At 47.8% G+C, this 13,241-nt stretch overlaps 1 protein-coding gene across 2 annotated transcripts in view; it reads left to right on the top strand.

Moving 5' to 3' along the window:
- The first annotated feature begins 5,301 nt into the window (after positions 1–5,301).
- The window catches only part of PITX1 (paired like homeodomain 1), a 41,614-nt gene continuing 33,674 nt past the window's right edge, over positions 5,302–13,241 (top strand). The window contains exons 1-2 of one of the 2 annotated variants that reach the window (XM_033140130.1): positions 5,424–5,473; positions 8,386–8,439. In XM_033140130.1, the coding sequence (XP_032996021.1) occupies positions 8,394–8,439 (46 nt within the window). In that variant the 5' untranslated portion in view covers positions 5,424–5,473; positions 8,386–8,393. Of the gene's footprint in view, positions 5,474–8,385; positions 8,440–13,241 lie in introns of both variants that reach the window. The other variant, XM_033140129.1, reaches the window with a different exon arrangement.

Below are 13,241 nucleotides of genomic sequence, written 5' to 3'. Positions count from 1 at the left end.
AAGCTCAAGCAACCCATAAAATACTAACATTAATACTATCATACCATCTAAGAATTGGCTAACGCCTGACATGTGAATTCCATTTACTCTTACCCTGTTGAACAAACGGTGAGTGTGCAGTTGGACTGTTCCTCATTTAATGCTATTTATCTTTATGATCCTTTCCATATTGAATACTCTCATTTTGCTTTATATGCAGAACAAGAGGGGAGCTCAGGTCAGGTTTTCTCATGGACCTCTGTGATGTGCTTGAGAAACTCCAAAAGATGCCCTTTCTTACATGCAAACTGAAAAACCTACTCCCTCCTTGGGATATTAAGTGCCCAGGCAGCACTGGGTGCTTGAGGAGGAAGGGAGCAGGGACATTGTTAGAAGGTGGTCGTGGGTGTCCAAGCCCTGTGTCCTTTCTGCTTTCGAATCCCCTGCCCTTCCTTTTAAAAGAAACAACAACCAACTTTGTTTAAAACATTTGCTTCTAGGTGGCTGATGAAATCCTAGCCACCCTTCTTCTTAATTTCCCAGAGGCAGCTATATATAAGAAACAGCATAAACAAACTACTGTATATGCAAATTTGTGAATATGAACCGAATCCTTTCAGTATCCAGCAACATCCTGGCTGGAAGGAAGGAAGAAGTAGTGGCAAATAAGTGAGTATACTGCTTCTACAGTCTTGGAGACTATGATCAATATAAAATTAATAAATAAAGGGCACAACTTGTTAAGTCTATTATTTCTGGATCATACTCTTCTTCTTCTGGATAAACAGGCTCCAAGGAGCAGCCATCTTTTTCCTAACCCATCAATTCTATACACCTGAAATGGAGAACATACTCATTCTGTTCTCCTAAGTTATACAACGGTATATTAAAGCTGTCCAGAATTGGAACCTGGCCAATTTTCCCCTTGCTGCGGCTGTACTGTAAGGAATTTTCCAGAAGTCCTGCTCATATTCTCCATAGGAAAGCCCTGCCCAGTGATTGCATCATAACAGGACTCCCAGCTTAGCTAGGCCTTGGTTTATTTATCCTCTGAATTCTATAATGTATCTTGCATAACTGTCAGATCCAGACCCAGTTCCGAGATTGTGTTTCACTGGAGTTGTATTCCACAATCGAAATGCACAATTACAAAACAGCATGAAACTGAGGTACATAGGAAGTTGCCTTATATATCAAGTCACACCATTGGTCCATCTAGCTCAGTATTGTCCACACTGATTGGCAGTGGCTCTCCATTATTTCAGATGGGAGTCTTCCTCAGCCCTATCAGGAGACAACAGGGATTGATTCTGGGACTTCTTACATGCACAGCTTGTGCTCTACTACTTTCCCCAAATGTGTACCCTTAGCTTTAAACTAATAGGCATTGTTAAAACCACTCTGGGAACTAGCTTGGGGGGGCGGTGAATAGGGGTCTCTTAACAAAGCTCAACACTCTCAACAAACTACAATTCCCTAGAGTATTTGGGGGAATCCATGACTATTTAGTTTAATGATGCTGCTTTCAATGTGTAGTACAGATGAGGTCTGTCTCTCTTGTATCATAGTATCTCTCTACCACCTCTTTCTCGGAATTACTATTGAGTTAATGTATTACTTATTTCAGATAATAGCCCTATCTTACTATATTAAAATGAGTAAGAAATCAAAGCCCAGTTAAACATACAGGCTTAATCATATTTACTTGGAAGTAACTCGTGCATGTCTTCAATGGGACTTACTCCCAAGTAAATATGCATATTATTGCAGTCCTACTGTACAATCCTAGACACGTCAATTCAAAAGCAAGTCCCATTGACATCAATGATGTTTACTCACAGGTAAGTGGACAGAAGATTGCAGCCTTGTTTTTAGAATTAATCTAGGCCTTCATCCTAAAGATTCAGCATGAACTAAGGCCTGGTTAACTAATTGATTTCAATGGGTTTATGTGCACCTGTGTTGGATTGTGCCTATGATGTGCAAACTCCTACTTGTTTAAATGGGCCCACACTCCAGTGATTGGTACAGTCCAGTTTTTCCAACTTCAGTGAAGAGTGGATAGATTGCACCTAGCATGGCAGCCCCACTAATTTCAACAAGTCTGACTTTAAATCCATATTTTGTTGAACAGAGGGCAAAGAAGAATAGAAGTAACAGCACTAATGCTCTATTCTCCTGAAACTTGTGTAGAAATAAATCCAGTTAATGTCGCAAGAGCCTGTCTCCACATAATGGATTCAGGGTTCTTAAATACAGGTATTTTAGTTTGCAATTAGTCCACTTAGACCATTACGAATTCTATGCTGTTGGGTGGGAGGGGTTGAGAGAATTCCTGGATGCCAAGATCCAAGTTTGGAAAAAGTACTTCTTCATAAGAGAACCCCAGCAGAGATTTAAAGTCACAAAATATGCAGCAAGTAAAGTGTGGAAATATAGGCTGTTAGACCTTTAAACTATGCCCTTTCAAGTAAGTTCCAAAATTTCCCTCTTCCAGCAGCATAGGAAAAGACCACACGTTTGGTAAGTTAAAAATTGGTTTATTTACAAACTCTTCAAATATCTGGTTCGTGTACTTTTCCATACATCAGTCAGAAAACTTGCACAAGCAGTAAAACTTAGCTTAGTTACAAAGTGGTAAAAATTCCTAGATTATTGGTATAGGAACTCAAGAGTGGCTGGTGAGAGCCAAGCAGTTGAGCTGCAGCAATCGGTTCAAACCTCCTCACACAGTGAGTTTCTCATTACAGGTGGGTAGCCGTGTTGGTCTGCCATAGTCAAAACAAAATAAAATAAAAAATTCTTTCCAGTAGCACCTTAGAGACCAACTAAGTTTGTTCTTGGTATGAGCTTTCGTGTGCATGCACACTTCTTCAGATACACTTCGTGTGCATGCACACTTCTTCCTGAGTTTCTCAGGTAGACTAGGGACAATAGGAATGATTACCTATTTCCTCCCAAGGTGAGGGGAAGTGACATAGCTATGCCTGGTGGGACTGCGTACTCTGTGGCATTAACCCCTTCATGCATCACTTAGGTTGGAGTATGTTGCTTGCTGGTTACCTCATTTTCTAAACATTTCTGCTGCCACAGCTTTCTGGAGGAATGCAGGCATCATGGTTGACACAACAAATTTGGGGATAAGGATGTGATTGTTTGAAATCCATTTTTAATTAAGTAGCTTGTGAAGGAAACTAGTCCACCCATAATCCTAAACACGTTTACGCCAAGCCCTAAATTAAGGTTACCAGACGTCCCCGTTTCCCGGGGACAGTTCCTGGATTTACAAATCAGTCCCCATACAAAAGCCATTGAAGTTGAAAAGTGTCCCCGGATTCATTGGGAAAAAAATCCGGTAACCTTATCCTAAATTCATCTCACAGAGTTCAATGGCACTACTTCCTAGCAAGTATCTTGAAGACTGTAGTGTATATTACGAAGTGTGTGTATAATGAACTATGTGTTTCAATTGTAACCTGCCCTGGGGCCTAAGGTGAAAGGCAGGAAAACCATCATCATCATCTGCACTTAAAATGGTTTGGCGCAAAAACTGCATTGTGCACACCTGTTCTTAGAATCAGATTTGTGATGAATCCAGGTTCTCAACTGCAACAACTTTTCTATATCACTGCCCCCCCACCCACCCCTGTTTTCCAAACAGGCCCCGAGCCCCTCTGCGTTCCCCAATTCAGGAGGGTCAGTCTTGACTTGGCCAAAGTTGCCTTGCCTTACCGGTGCCTTAAATCTCACGAGACCAAGATACGTGATTTATATACAAAACCTAGAATTTTGTGGTTCTCTGTATCATCAGCTCCAAAAGGGGGAAGACTCTTAGACTTAAAGCCATTTCGTCAATGCAGGCTAAGTTCCCCCCACCAACCCCCTGCCAACTTTACCATCATTCTTAAGCTGCCTCCATAAAGTAAAAGGGAAACAAGGTATAGTTTTCTTCACCACTGTCCCCTCCAACCCAGGAAATAGGGGAGGTTGGGCCAAGCCTATGCAGAAGGAAGCTCTAATGTGTGCGATGGGTCATCCTCCCTAGTAAAGCGTTTAGGATTGCTGCCTTGGCCACAATGGGATGAAGGAGAGAGCTTGTTCGCTCTTGCTTCTATAAGGAAACAGCAAGCTAGCAACACTTCTTATGCACCTCCACCAATCCACCACGCCGACCCCCCGCCGGCCTATTAGTCCTTTCTTCGGCTGTGTGTTGCTGTATCCTGTTATTCAGCGATTTAATAAAAGGCCTTGCTAACTTGAGAAACTGGAGGATTAGGCCTAGCTAGAGAAGGGAATCCCGCTCCTGTAAATCCCCAGGCAAAGACCTTGTTATCCACTGCCAGGGTGAGGGTCTCCATAATAATCATCCCCTAGAAGGCAAGGAAAGGAAAAGGAAAAAGAAAATGTTAATGTTGTCTGTCGCTAGCAGTGGCGAGGCAGGAACGAGCAGGCGCTGGGGGTGGGGGCTGCAAGGGGTGGAAGGGGGCAATTTGAGAGAAGGAAACGAAGGCAGCCAATTTGTAGGCCCTGTGCCTCATCAGGGCCGCTCGGGGCCTCCGCGTTTTGTTCCTGATTGGGGAAAGGGGAATAGGCGAGGGGGGGATCAAGGAGACTTGCTGGAGGGGGGGGGGCGAATAACAAGCGATAAAGGAGGTCGCCTTTGCAAGAAGGGGGAAGGAGGAGGTCTTCTCTGCCAAAGCGTGGCGAGGCAGGGTCCCCAGCCAAAGGTGGGCCAACAAACCTGCCCTCCTCTTTCCAGGATCTCCTAGCTCTCGCTCTCTCCATATATATATATATATATGTATATAAAGGCAGGGGGAGCTTTCTCTGTTGCCGCCTCCTGCCTCGGCAACTGGCACCAGCCCTCGGCTAGGGCAGACACGCACCGGAAAGGGTGATCCCCTTCGGGAAGAGGGGGGTGGATTGGAAGGATCACGTTCTTCGAGGCCGCCGGCATTGCAGGAAGCGGGAGCTGGGGTCGAAGAGAGAAACCGAGGGCGCGGGGCAAGGTACACACATACACGGCGGAAGGCTCAGCTCTCGTCTGGAGGGGTCTCTCTCTCCCCCCCCCCCGGCTCGCTTCCTCGACCGTGTGTGCTGGTGGTGGGACCCTGGGTGACTGACGTCAGAAGGAGCCGGCGTGATCGCCGGGAGAAAACCTGCCAACCCCCCGGCGCCGGCTGCTCACAGCTCCCTGCTGGGCCCGGGGACCAGAGCAGGCGAGGGGCGGGAGGCCGAGGGCTGCTGCTGGACCCAGGACGAGCCTTGGGGTCGGAACGCCCTGAAGGGAAGGAAGGAAGGGCCTGGCTCCCTCCGACGGCTTCCCGCGAAAGGCTCGGAGAGCGGAGTCGACATGTACCCTGGCAGGACGCTTAGAGCGCGCTGAGGAGGAGGAGGAGGCCGCCCCCGCCGCCGCTGCTATCCTAATTTTAGCAGCCCGTTCTCTACTGGGATAACATACGAGGTGCTCCAGAAGACCGGGGCGCGAGCAAGGGTAAGCGCCTCGCTGCTCGGGTCGCGGGGGCGGGCCGGTGTCGCAGGTTTGCGGATTCCACAGAGCTCCTGATCTCGGAGTCTGTTGTATAGCCCAAGGGGAGCTCGAAGCCTTCCCTCAATCGGGGAAGGCTTCCCCTTTGCCCCCGCCCCAAACCCCACGTTGTTTATATACCCCCTTGGTTCTCCTCCACCACCGCTCTAAAGGGAAGTGCTGGAGTCTAGAAAGGGGGCGGGGGAGCGGAATCTGGAGTTCCTAACCCCACATCCAAAGGGGTGAAAAAGCGAGGTTATCTGCTGGCCCGCAGAACGATCCGTCCGGCGGAGTCGCCTTGACCGATCGCCCGTCGGGTTTTGTCAGCCGGGAGGGATCCTGTCGATCGCCGGGCAACCCCGCCCGGGCCCCGCCCTCTCTCTCCTTGGCTGCCTCGGCCTTTTCCCCGGTCGAAGTCGCCGCCGTCCCCGCGGCTTTCCTAATTGCAGCCTGGGCTTAGCCTTGAAGTTGCAAGTCCTTGACTTCTTTATACCTTGTATAAATTCTCGAGGGCTCCTGCGCTTCGTCAAATCTGACAAATATACCCGAAAATATAATTCCAAGGGGGTTACCTCATTTTGCATACTGCGAAGATGGAAATCAAACCAGAACTTCTTGCCAAGGGGAGACAGTTCTCGGGGCTGTCTAGTGTCAAGGCTGCAGGGGACAATTTCGTCTTCTGCGCGTTGTGGATCAGCATGACAAGGAACACGTCGGAACGTCGCTAATAAATGTTATATTTTTATGGAATTCGATTTTCTTTTTATAGCTGCAGCTACTTGATCCTGAAGTATTATTATAATATATATATGCAGTTGAAAAGGCTAACCTAATATTTCACAGGTGTATTTTTCTAGAGGTCATGTGACAAGAGCTTAAGGTCCAAATGATTTTTTCAGAGCGCTGATTTATCCGCCAGAACTCGAATAATTTGCCAAAAGTCTAGGAGGACTTTAGGAAGAACAAATAAAACTAAGAATGCATTACCCCAAAGAGAAATCAAGTAGGAAACCCGATGCCTTACAAAGACGATGTCTTTTTTTTACATAGACCGAAATAACTGTTGGTTCTAGTTATTAAACTGCAAACAAACGGTTTAATAAAATAAATAAGAAATCAAACTGTCCACATTCAAATCCTAAATGGAAGCTATTTTATTAAACTGGAAATATCCATTTAAATAAAAATATATAGACGATCAAAACTGTCCTGACTTAAATCCTAAATGAGATTTGTGTTATTGATAATGAAGCATGTACGTTCATTTCCCGTCCATGTACAGTAATTGCTGCCCTAGTTAAACGCTGAATATAATCCTTAGTTCCTCTTGCTAGAAATTAGTTCCTTGGCTTTCTTTGCACTCCTCGCACAGTTTAAGGCAGACTGTTTGAGTTTATGTAAGTTTCCATAGTAAACCCTGGTCTTAAAACATAGAAGAGGCTACATTATTTAAACAGAACTGACATCCAAGTATGTTTGTTCAGGACTTCAGTTTTACTTGGAAGTAAGTTCTACTGTATTTCTATCAAGGCTGATGACTTTAAAAAAAATAAAAATCTGGGTGCCAGTCCCATAATCATTTTAAATCCAAACAACACTGGGGTTTAAAATGGATTGTGGATTAGAGTAAAATAAAAATAAATAAAACAATCACCCAAGCATTTATCAACAGTTGTCGCCTTTGCTGTGAATAAGGCAATAGCACCATAAGAGAGAGAGAAGCTACCTGATGTACACTTCTGTATATGTGTGTACACACATCTGTGTCATGGTTCTAAATCTGTTCCTGTCTAATTTGAGAATAGGCTAATATCTTTGGTTTCTTTGCATGTTATCCACCCTGGCAATTCTTGTTACTATTACAGTGAGGGGAGCGGGGAATAGATAGGTGTTGGTTGTGTGGTTTTCATTTTAATCCACACACACTCCTAAACATACTCTGGGGGCTATATCCCATGGAACTTACTTATGAGTAAACATATTAAGATCGAGTGGCACACTACTTCTGTTTAATAGTTCCAGTCTGGATAATACAGTACTATGTGGACCGGTGAAATGTTCTTTTATTTGGCTTTTTTTAAATTTAATTGCTTGCTAAGATAGGAAAGTGCCCAGCTACAAATTCCCATAGTTTCCTAATCTTGTGTTTTCTTACTCCCGTTTCCTCCACCACACCACACCATTCGGAAAACCTCGATCGGGTACGAGGACCCCTGGGGAGAATCGGAAAAAACGGGACATTGAGCTTCTATAGTTTTGAATGTGGGGTTGGCATCCTGTCCAAGTCAGTAGGAAATCCACTTTTGGCTCTAGATTGCGCCAGTGCAACCCGACTCTGTATGTTTACTCGGAAGTAAATCTCACCATGTCCAGAGGGACACAGAATAAGTGGGGCATAGAACTGCAGCCGCTCGAATATAAAATCTCCCTTTCCAGTGTGCTGGAAAGCAGCTTTTTGCTAAAATACAGCTTTCAAAGAGTGCCTGTCAAACACTTGCCACTGCCATTTGATTTTCTTTTTGGAGGGGAGCTATATTAACATACCTTGGGACAGTAGAGCTTCCTTCCCAATAAATCCCAGGCGTGATCCGCCAAACCTAATTCCTCCATTGATTTCCATTAAAGTGAGCTAAGCACGTGCCTAAACAGTGAAATCAGCGGGCCCTAAGTGTCCCCTATTTGCAAGGGGTGGCTTGGGTATAGGCCCTTAAGAGAAGGCATCCAGCTGAAATATTGGATGTGGATTTTTCCATTAAAAAACAATCATCGTGGTTTTGATATAAATCCCTCTGTTTCACCCTTCCAGCATGCATGCATAGATGCACACATACAAGGAACCCCATGCGATTCATTTACGGTGTGTTTTGTTGTCTACACAGATTGTATTATGGAACTGGGTCTGCCCAAGAGTATCCCTCCCTATGTGGATTTAGGTAAGACAGTGTCTATTCGCTAGAGAAATTCGGAATAGCGGGGGAGGGGAGAGGGGGGGTCTTCCTGGGCATTAGGCTCCGCGTCGCTTTTAATACTCTAGTATAAAGTCCATTGTGCCCTTTTTTAGTTGGGCGGATTTCTAAAGGCTCTAATTGAGGCGCGTTTCTTTTATTTACTCTTGCCTCGCTATCTCAAACTCTGCGTGTGCTGCTGATTAACTCGGCTCTTCTCCCCCCCCCCCAAAAAAAAAGACTTTAAGGAAATATTTGACTCTCACCCCCCATGAAGTTGCTACTAGTGTTAAGATAAAGCGGGGTTTCCCCCCCCCCCAATACAACTGCAAAGACATCACCAGCCTTATCTGGGCTATTTCTCTGCGACGTTGTTTGCTCTCTGGACCCCATGACTGCAGGAATGATAATGGATGGAGCTGGCACGCGCTGATAAGAACTTGGAAGTATAAAGTCCCGTGGCTTTCTGACTTCCAAAGAAACATGTTCAAGGTGGGGGTGTTGTTTGGGTGCTGCGATCCTGCATGTACTTGATCTCAACGCGGAGGGGGAATCCAGTGGGGTTTTCATCAGGTCCAATGTGTGCAGGATCGCCTTCTACGAGGCTCACTTTCCATAGAGTTTCGACTCGGGGAGAGTCAGTGAAAACTGTTTTATAATGATGATTATTTATTTATTTATTTATTTATTTTTAAAAAGCCTATAAAACTTTCTAGAATGAATATACATACGGATCCGCAGCTAAACTCAGAACCAGAAAGGATTTTAGCCGATGTCGTGGTTAGCTCCGCTTAGCTGACTTGTGGATTGCACTTGTCTGGGTTCTGTTTTTCTTAATTGGGGTTTTATCGGGCGCGGACGAAGTTCTTGAAACGTTTATAATTACCATTATTAAATATTGGTCGTTGACTGTTCTCCTCAGCAGAGTCACCGGGTTGTCAATTTAGCTGTGTTTAAAGGCATCTTGGGTTTGTTGGTTCTCCACAAAGGGTAATTATTTGTCTGATTTTTTGTCGTTTGAAACAGGAAACATTCCTGGCTGTGTTTGCTCTGAGCACATTAAAAAGCCCCGTGCGTTATTAGAATACTTCTGCCTTTCAGGAAATGTCCCGTTTGGGGGGGGGTGTTTCTCTCCCTCCTTCCCCAAGCAAAATACTGCCAGCAATTAAGAGGCTTGCTCGAATGAAACAAGGACAAGGAAAGGGGGGGGGGGTTGAAATACTTGTTGGAAACACAATCCCGAGTGGCTCCGATTGCAGCTTCTTTTCAGCTTGGGAAGGTTCCCTAACGAATGAGAGAGGCTGGTGGTTCCTGCGCTTTTCATTACACTGGATCAGAGGCATATTTTTTAATTCCGCCCAAAAGAAGAAGAAAAAAAGCGCACCGAGTTCAGATGAAGAGATGCCCTGAGTAATATGAGCAGCCTGGTTAACAAACTCCCCTGCCCTTTTCCTCCATCAATTAATCTGAAAAGCATGTTCCCAGAGGTGGCGAGCTTAGGAACGATATTATAGTTCCTTATCCTGCCCCTGCGGACGCTTCCGAAACTTCCCTTCTCTTCTACTCTGAAGATAGTCGGAGCTATTAAAGAAGACAGCGGCCCCGCCTAAGATCAATAGATCTGCTCTGGTGTAAGTGCCCAGCGCAGCCTAACGGGGAAATTAGATGCGCGTTTTATTTCCCCCTGGAAAGCGAATCCTATTCTGTGCAGTGGGTCTTCAACATGCACAGGACCGGGCTGCGGCTGCAGCCAAAGTCAGAATGCAGCACGTTCTAATGCAACGAAGCACCTCGATTTTGCAGCAATAAAGTCCCAGGCCATCCAAGGAATAAGTGGTAGCCTCGAAGTGTGAGATAGAGCCGGGATTCGGAGCGCGACTACTCAGAAGCCACTGAGTCGGGCGGGGTCCCTGCTACTCCATTGGGATTAGGGTCCTCGTGGCCCCAAGGCTAAAACTCGGGTTCCAAGGGACTGGTGCGCTCCTGCTGAGGTTCACCTCTTTGCATGTTAAGACGGGTTGAAAAGCAAGAGCAGAGGAAGGCCTGCTTCTCCCTCCCAACGCAACGCGAATGTGCCTTTCAGCCTCTCGGTCTCCAAAATGGGATTCAATGTAATTGTCCCGGAATTGAAGTGCCAGGCTGTCACTCGTGAATTTCAGCCCCAAGGGCTGCTTCTTTTAGTAGAAACTGGAACTGTGGGACCTCTTTCCTTTTAAACGAATAGCGAGACAGACCACTATTGTCTACACTAAAGATGAGGAAACCGGTGGAACCTCCAGATGTCGCAGGAGTACAGCTGTCACCCTCCCCCTGGCAGTCTGGACCCCATCAACATCTGGAGGGCCAGAGGTTCCCCGTGGCTGGCCCGGCAGCGGCTCAGACAGGGGCCTTTCACAGCCCTTGCCTGGCGATGGCGGGACTTGAACCTGGGACTGCATGCAAAGCAGAAGCTCTGCCCCCTCTTATTATCTGATACTTCTCCCCACACGCGCTTTGCAATCCTCTCCCTTTCTCTTCCTCCTGGAAACGTCCAGGACCAGGACTCAAGAGAGCCTCAGCATCCTAACAAGAGGCGGAGGCCCCCCGAGAGAGGCTCAGCCATTGCGCTCTGGCGGCCTGGGGCCCCTGCAGTCACCCAGGCGCGCCTTAGGCAGGCAGGCAAGCCGGCTGTCCCGGTGCCAAGCGGAAACCCAGCTCGCTTTGCTGTAGAGGGGGGGGGGAGGAAGGGAGAGAAGGGCTTTTCTTTCTTCCCAGCTTTGGAAAGCATGCTCGAGCGGCGGGTGGAGGGGAGCGGGAGAGATCAGCGGCGGTTCCGGCAGCCAGTTGCTGCTCTTCGAAAAAGCCTTGGGGTGTCATTTGTATCTGTCAGGGAAAATTAAGCTTTCTGTTTTTTAGCCCGCGTTTTTGTCAGCTCTCCCAACGTTTAGTTCAGGGCCGCTGCCTTATTATTAAAGTCCCATCATCTGTTTGGACAGTAATATATTAAAGACGTTGCATCTGCGCAGCGCGCGATGCCTCATCCTATTACAGTCAGAGCTCCACACGAGTCCGCACGCACGCACGCACTCTCTCTAATCCGTGCAGGTAGATCGCTGATATGGTGCTCCCAAACTGTGTCCCAGTGTTCGCGAATGAGTGCATTTGCCACGTCTGAAGAGAGAAGGTGGGGGGTGAGACAGAGAAAGTAGGTGGTCCTCGCCCATTTATTTAACTAATCTGGGTTTTCTAGCTTGAATTTATCCACTTCTGAAGCTTAAAGCTGGAATGTCACTTGAATAAATAGATCGCCCAGAGGCAGTTTTGCAGACCAAGCTCCCGAGCAAATTCTTTTGTGTGGTTGTATGTCCCCCTTGCATTATTTTTTTTAAAGGAGGGGAGTGAGATCCTGCCATGGGGCTAAAGGAGGGATTTTGCCCGAAGACAAAAATGACTGTGAATCAAATAACAAGGCAAAGCGAGAAGGGGGGGTCATGCACAGCCCCCCACCTTTTATGGATTGCAATAACGCAGTGGCGGTAGTTGTGAGGGAGTTGCTGAACTCCACACAGCGGAGTGGATGTTGCTTGTTGGGCTGTACGCGTCAGGATGCGCTTTGATCAGCGAGGAGATTAGTTTTTCTCTTCTTGTGCACCCCGAAGAGAGGGGGAAGTCCCTCAGTGCTTGGAGGGTGGAGGGCCTGTGGCTTATTGTTGTAGCCCCTGTAACTTTCCATTTCCTCCTCCTGGGCGACCCCCGCATGCCTGGGTTGGTCCTCGGACCTCTGGGACGCCTCTCCAAGTGCTGACGCGGCTTGGGCGCCGGTGTTGACTTGGCAGTGGTTTGTGTAAAGGGCCAGAAGTTGACCTCCAGTCCTGAGGGCCGCCATGCGCGAGGAAACCGACCGGCCTGCTTGTTCTCCCAACACACCCTTAATAAAAGCAGCCTCGCGCTTAAGTGCGTAAACGTCGTCTAGCCATGTCAAGTGCACACAGAGAGAGGGAGAGACTGTTTCTGGGGTCCTGAACCCCCCAAAGATGTGCCTCCTCCTTCTTGAATGCTCCCTCTTTCCCTTCTTGCTGCGATCGCTTCCCAAGCCCAAGGCGCGTTGCCCTCCGCTTTGCATTGGCACCTCCGTCGTCGGGGGTGTTTTTATGTTGGCAAACGGCTCAGGGAGCTGTTTTATTGTCCCGTGTAAAATAAAAGGCTCTATAAAACTTGCCTCGCTCTGGATGGCTGCCACGGTGGTGGACGCTAGGGGCACCTGGAGCGGGGCAGGCGCCTTCTGCTCCTTCTCCGCCCTGGCTAGAACAGACCAGCCGGCGAAGGATCCGCCTGCGGGGCCCAAAAGCGGGTCCGCTTCCAATGACGGGGCCGGTGTGATTCTCCCCCCCCCCCCCGTGGCATCCTCCGGGTCACCCCAAGCACATCACCCCCGCAGAGACGGGGTGGCAGGGCTGCAGGCCCAATGCTGTTGGTGGAGCTGAGCAGGCAGATCCGACGGCAACGCGGCGCGATCACGCTTCTATAACGCTTCTAAAACGCTTTGGCCAAGTGGGAGAAAGAGGCCTGGAGGAGCCGTGCACCTGGAGACTCCATTAGCATCTCCACCTCGGGGAGGCGCGCAGGGACTCGCGGCTTTAAGAAGAAACAGGGCTGCTTGCAAATCCTAAGAGCCGCCGCCCCGCCACAAGGATTCCCCTAGAGGATGAGATGGTTGGACAGTGTTCTTGAAGCTACTAACATGAGTTTGGCCAAACTGCGAGAGGCAGTGAAGGATAGGCGTGCCTGGCGTATTCTGGTCCATGGGGTCA

The sequence above is a fragment of the Lacerta agilis genome, chromosome 2 (assembly GCF_009819535.1).
Source record: "Lacerta agilis isolate rLacAgi1 chromosome 2, rLacAgi1.pri, whole genome shotgun sequence".
NCBI lineage: Eukaryota > Metazoa > Chordata > Lepidosauria > Squamata > Lacertidae > Lacerta > Lacerta agilis.
The sequence above is the reverse complement of the archived record's forward strand: the minus strand, read 5'-3'. Positions and strand labels throughout refer to the sequence as shown.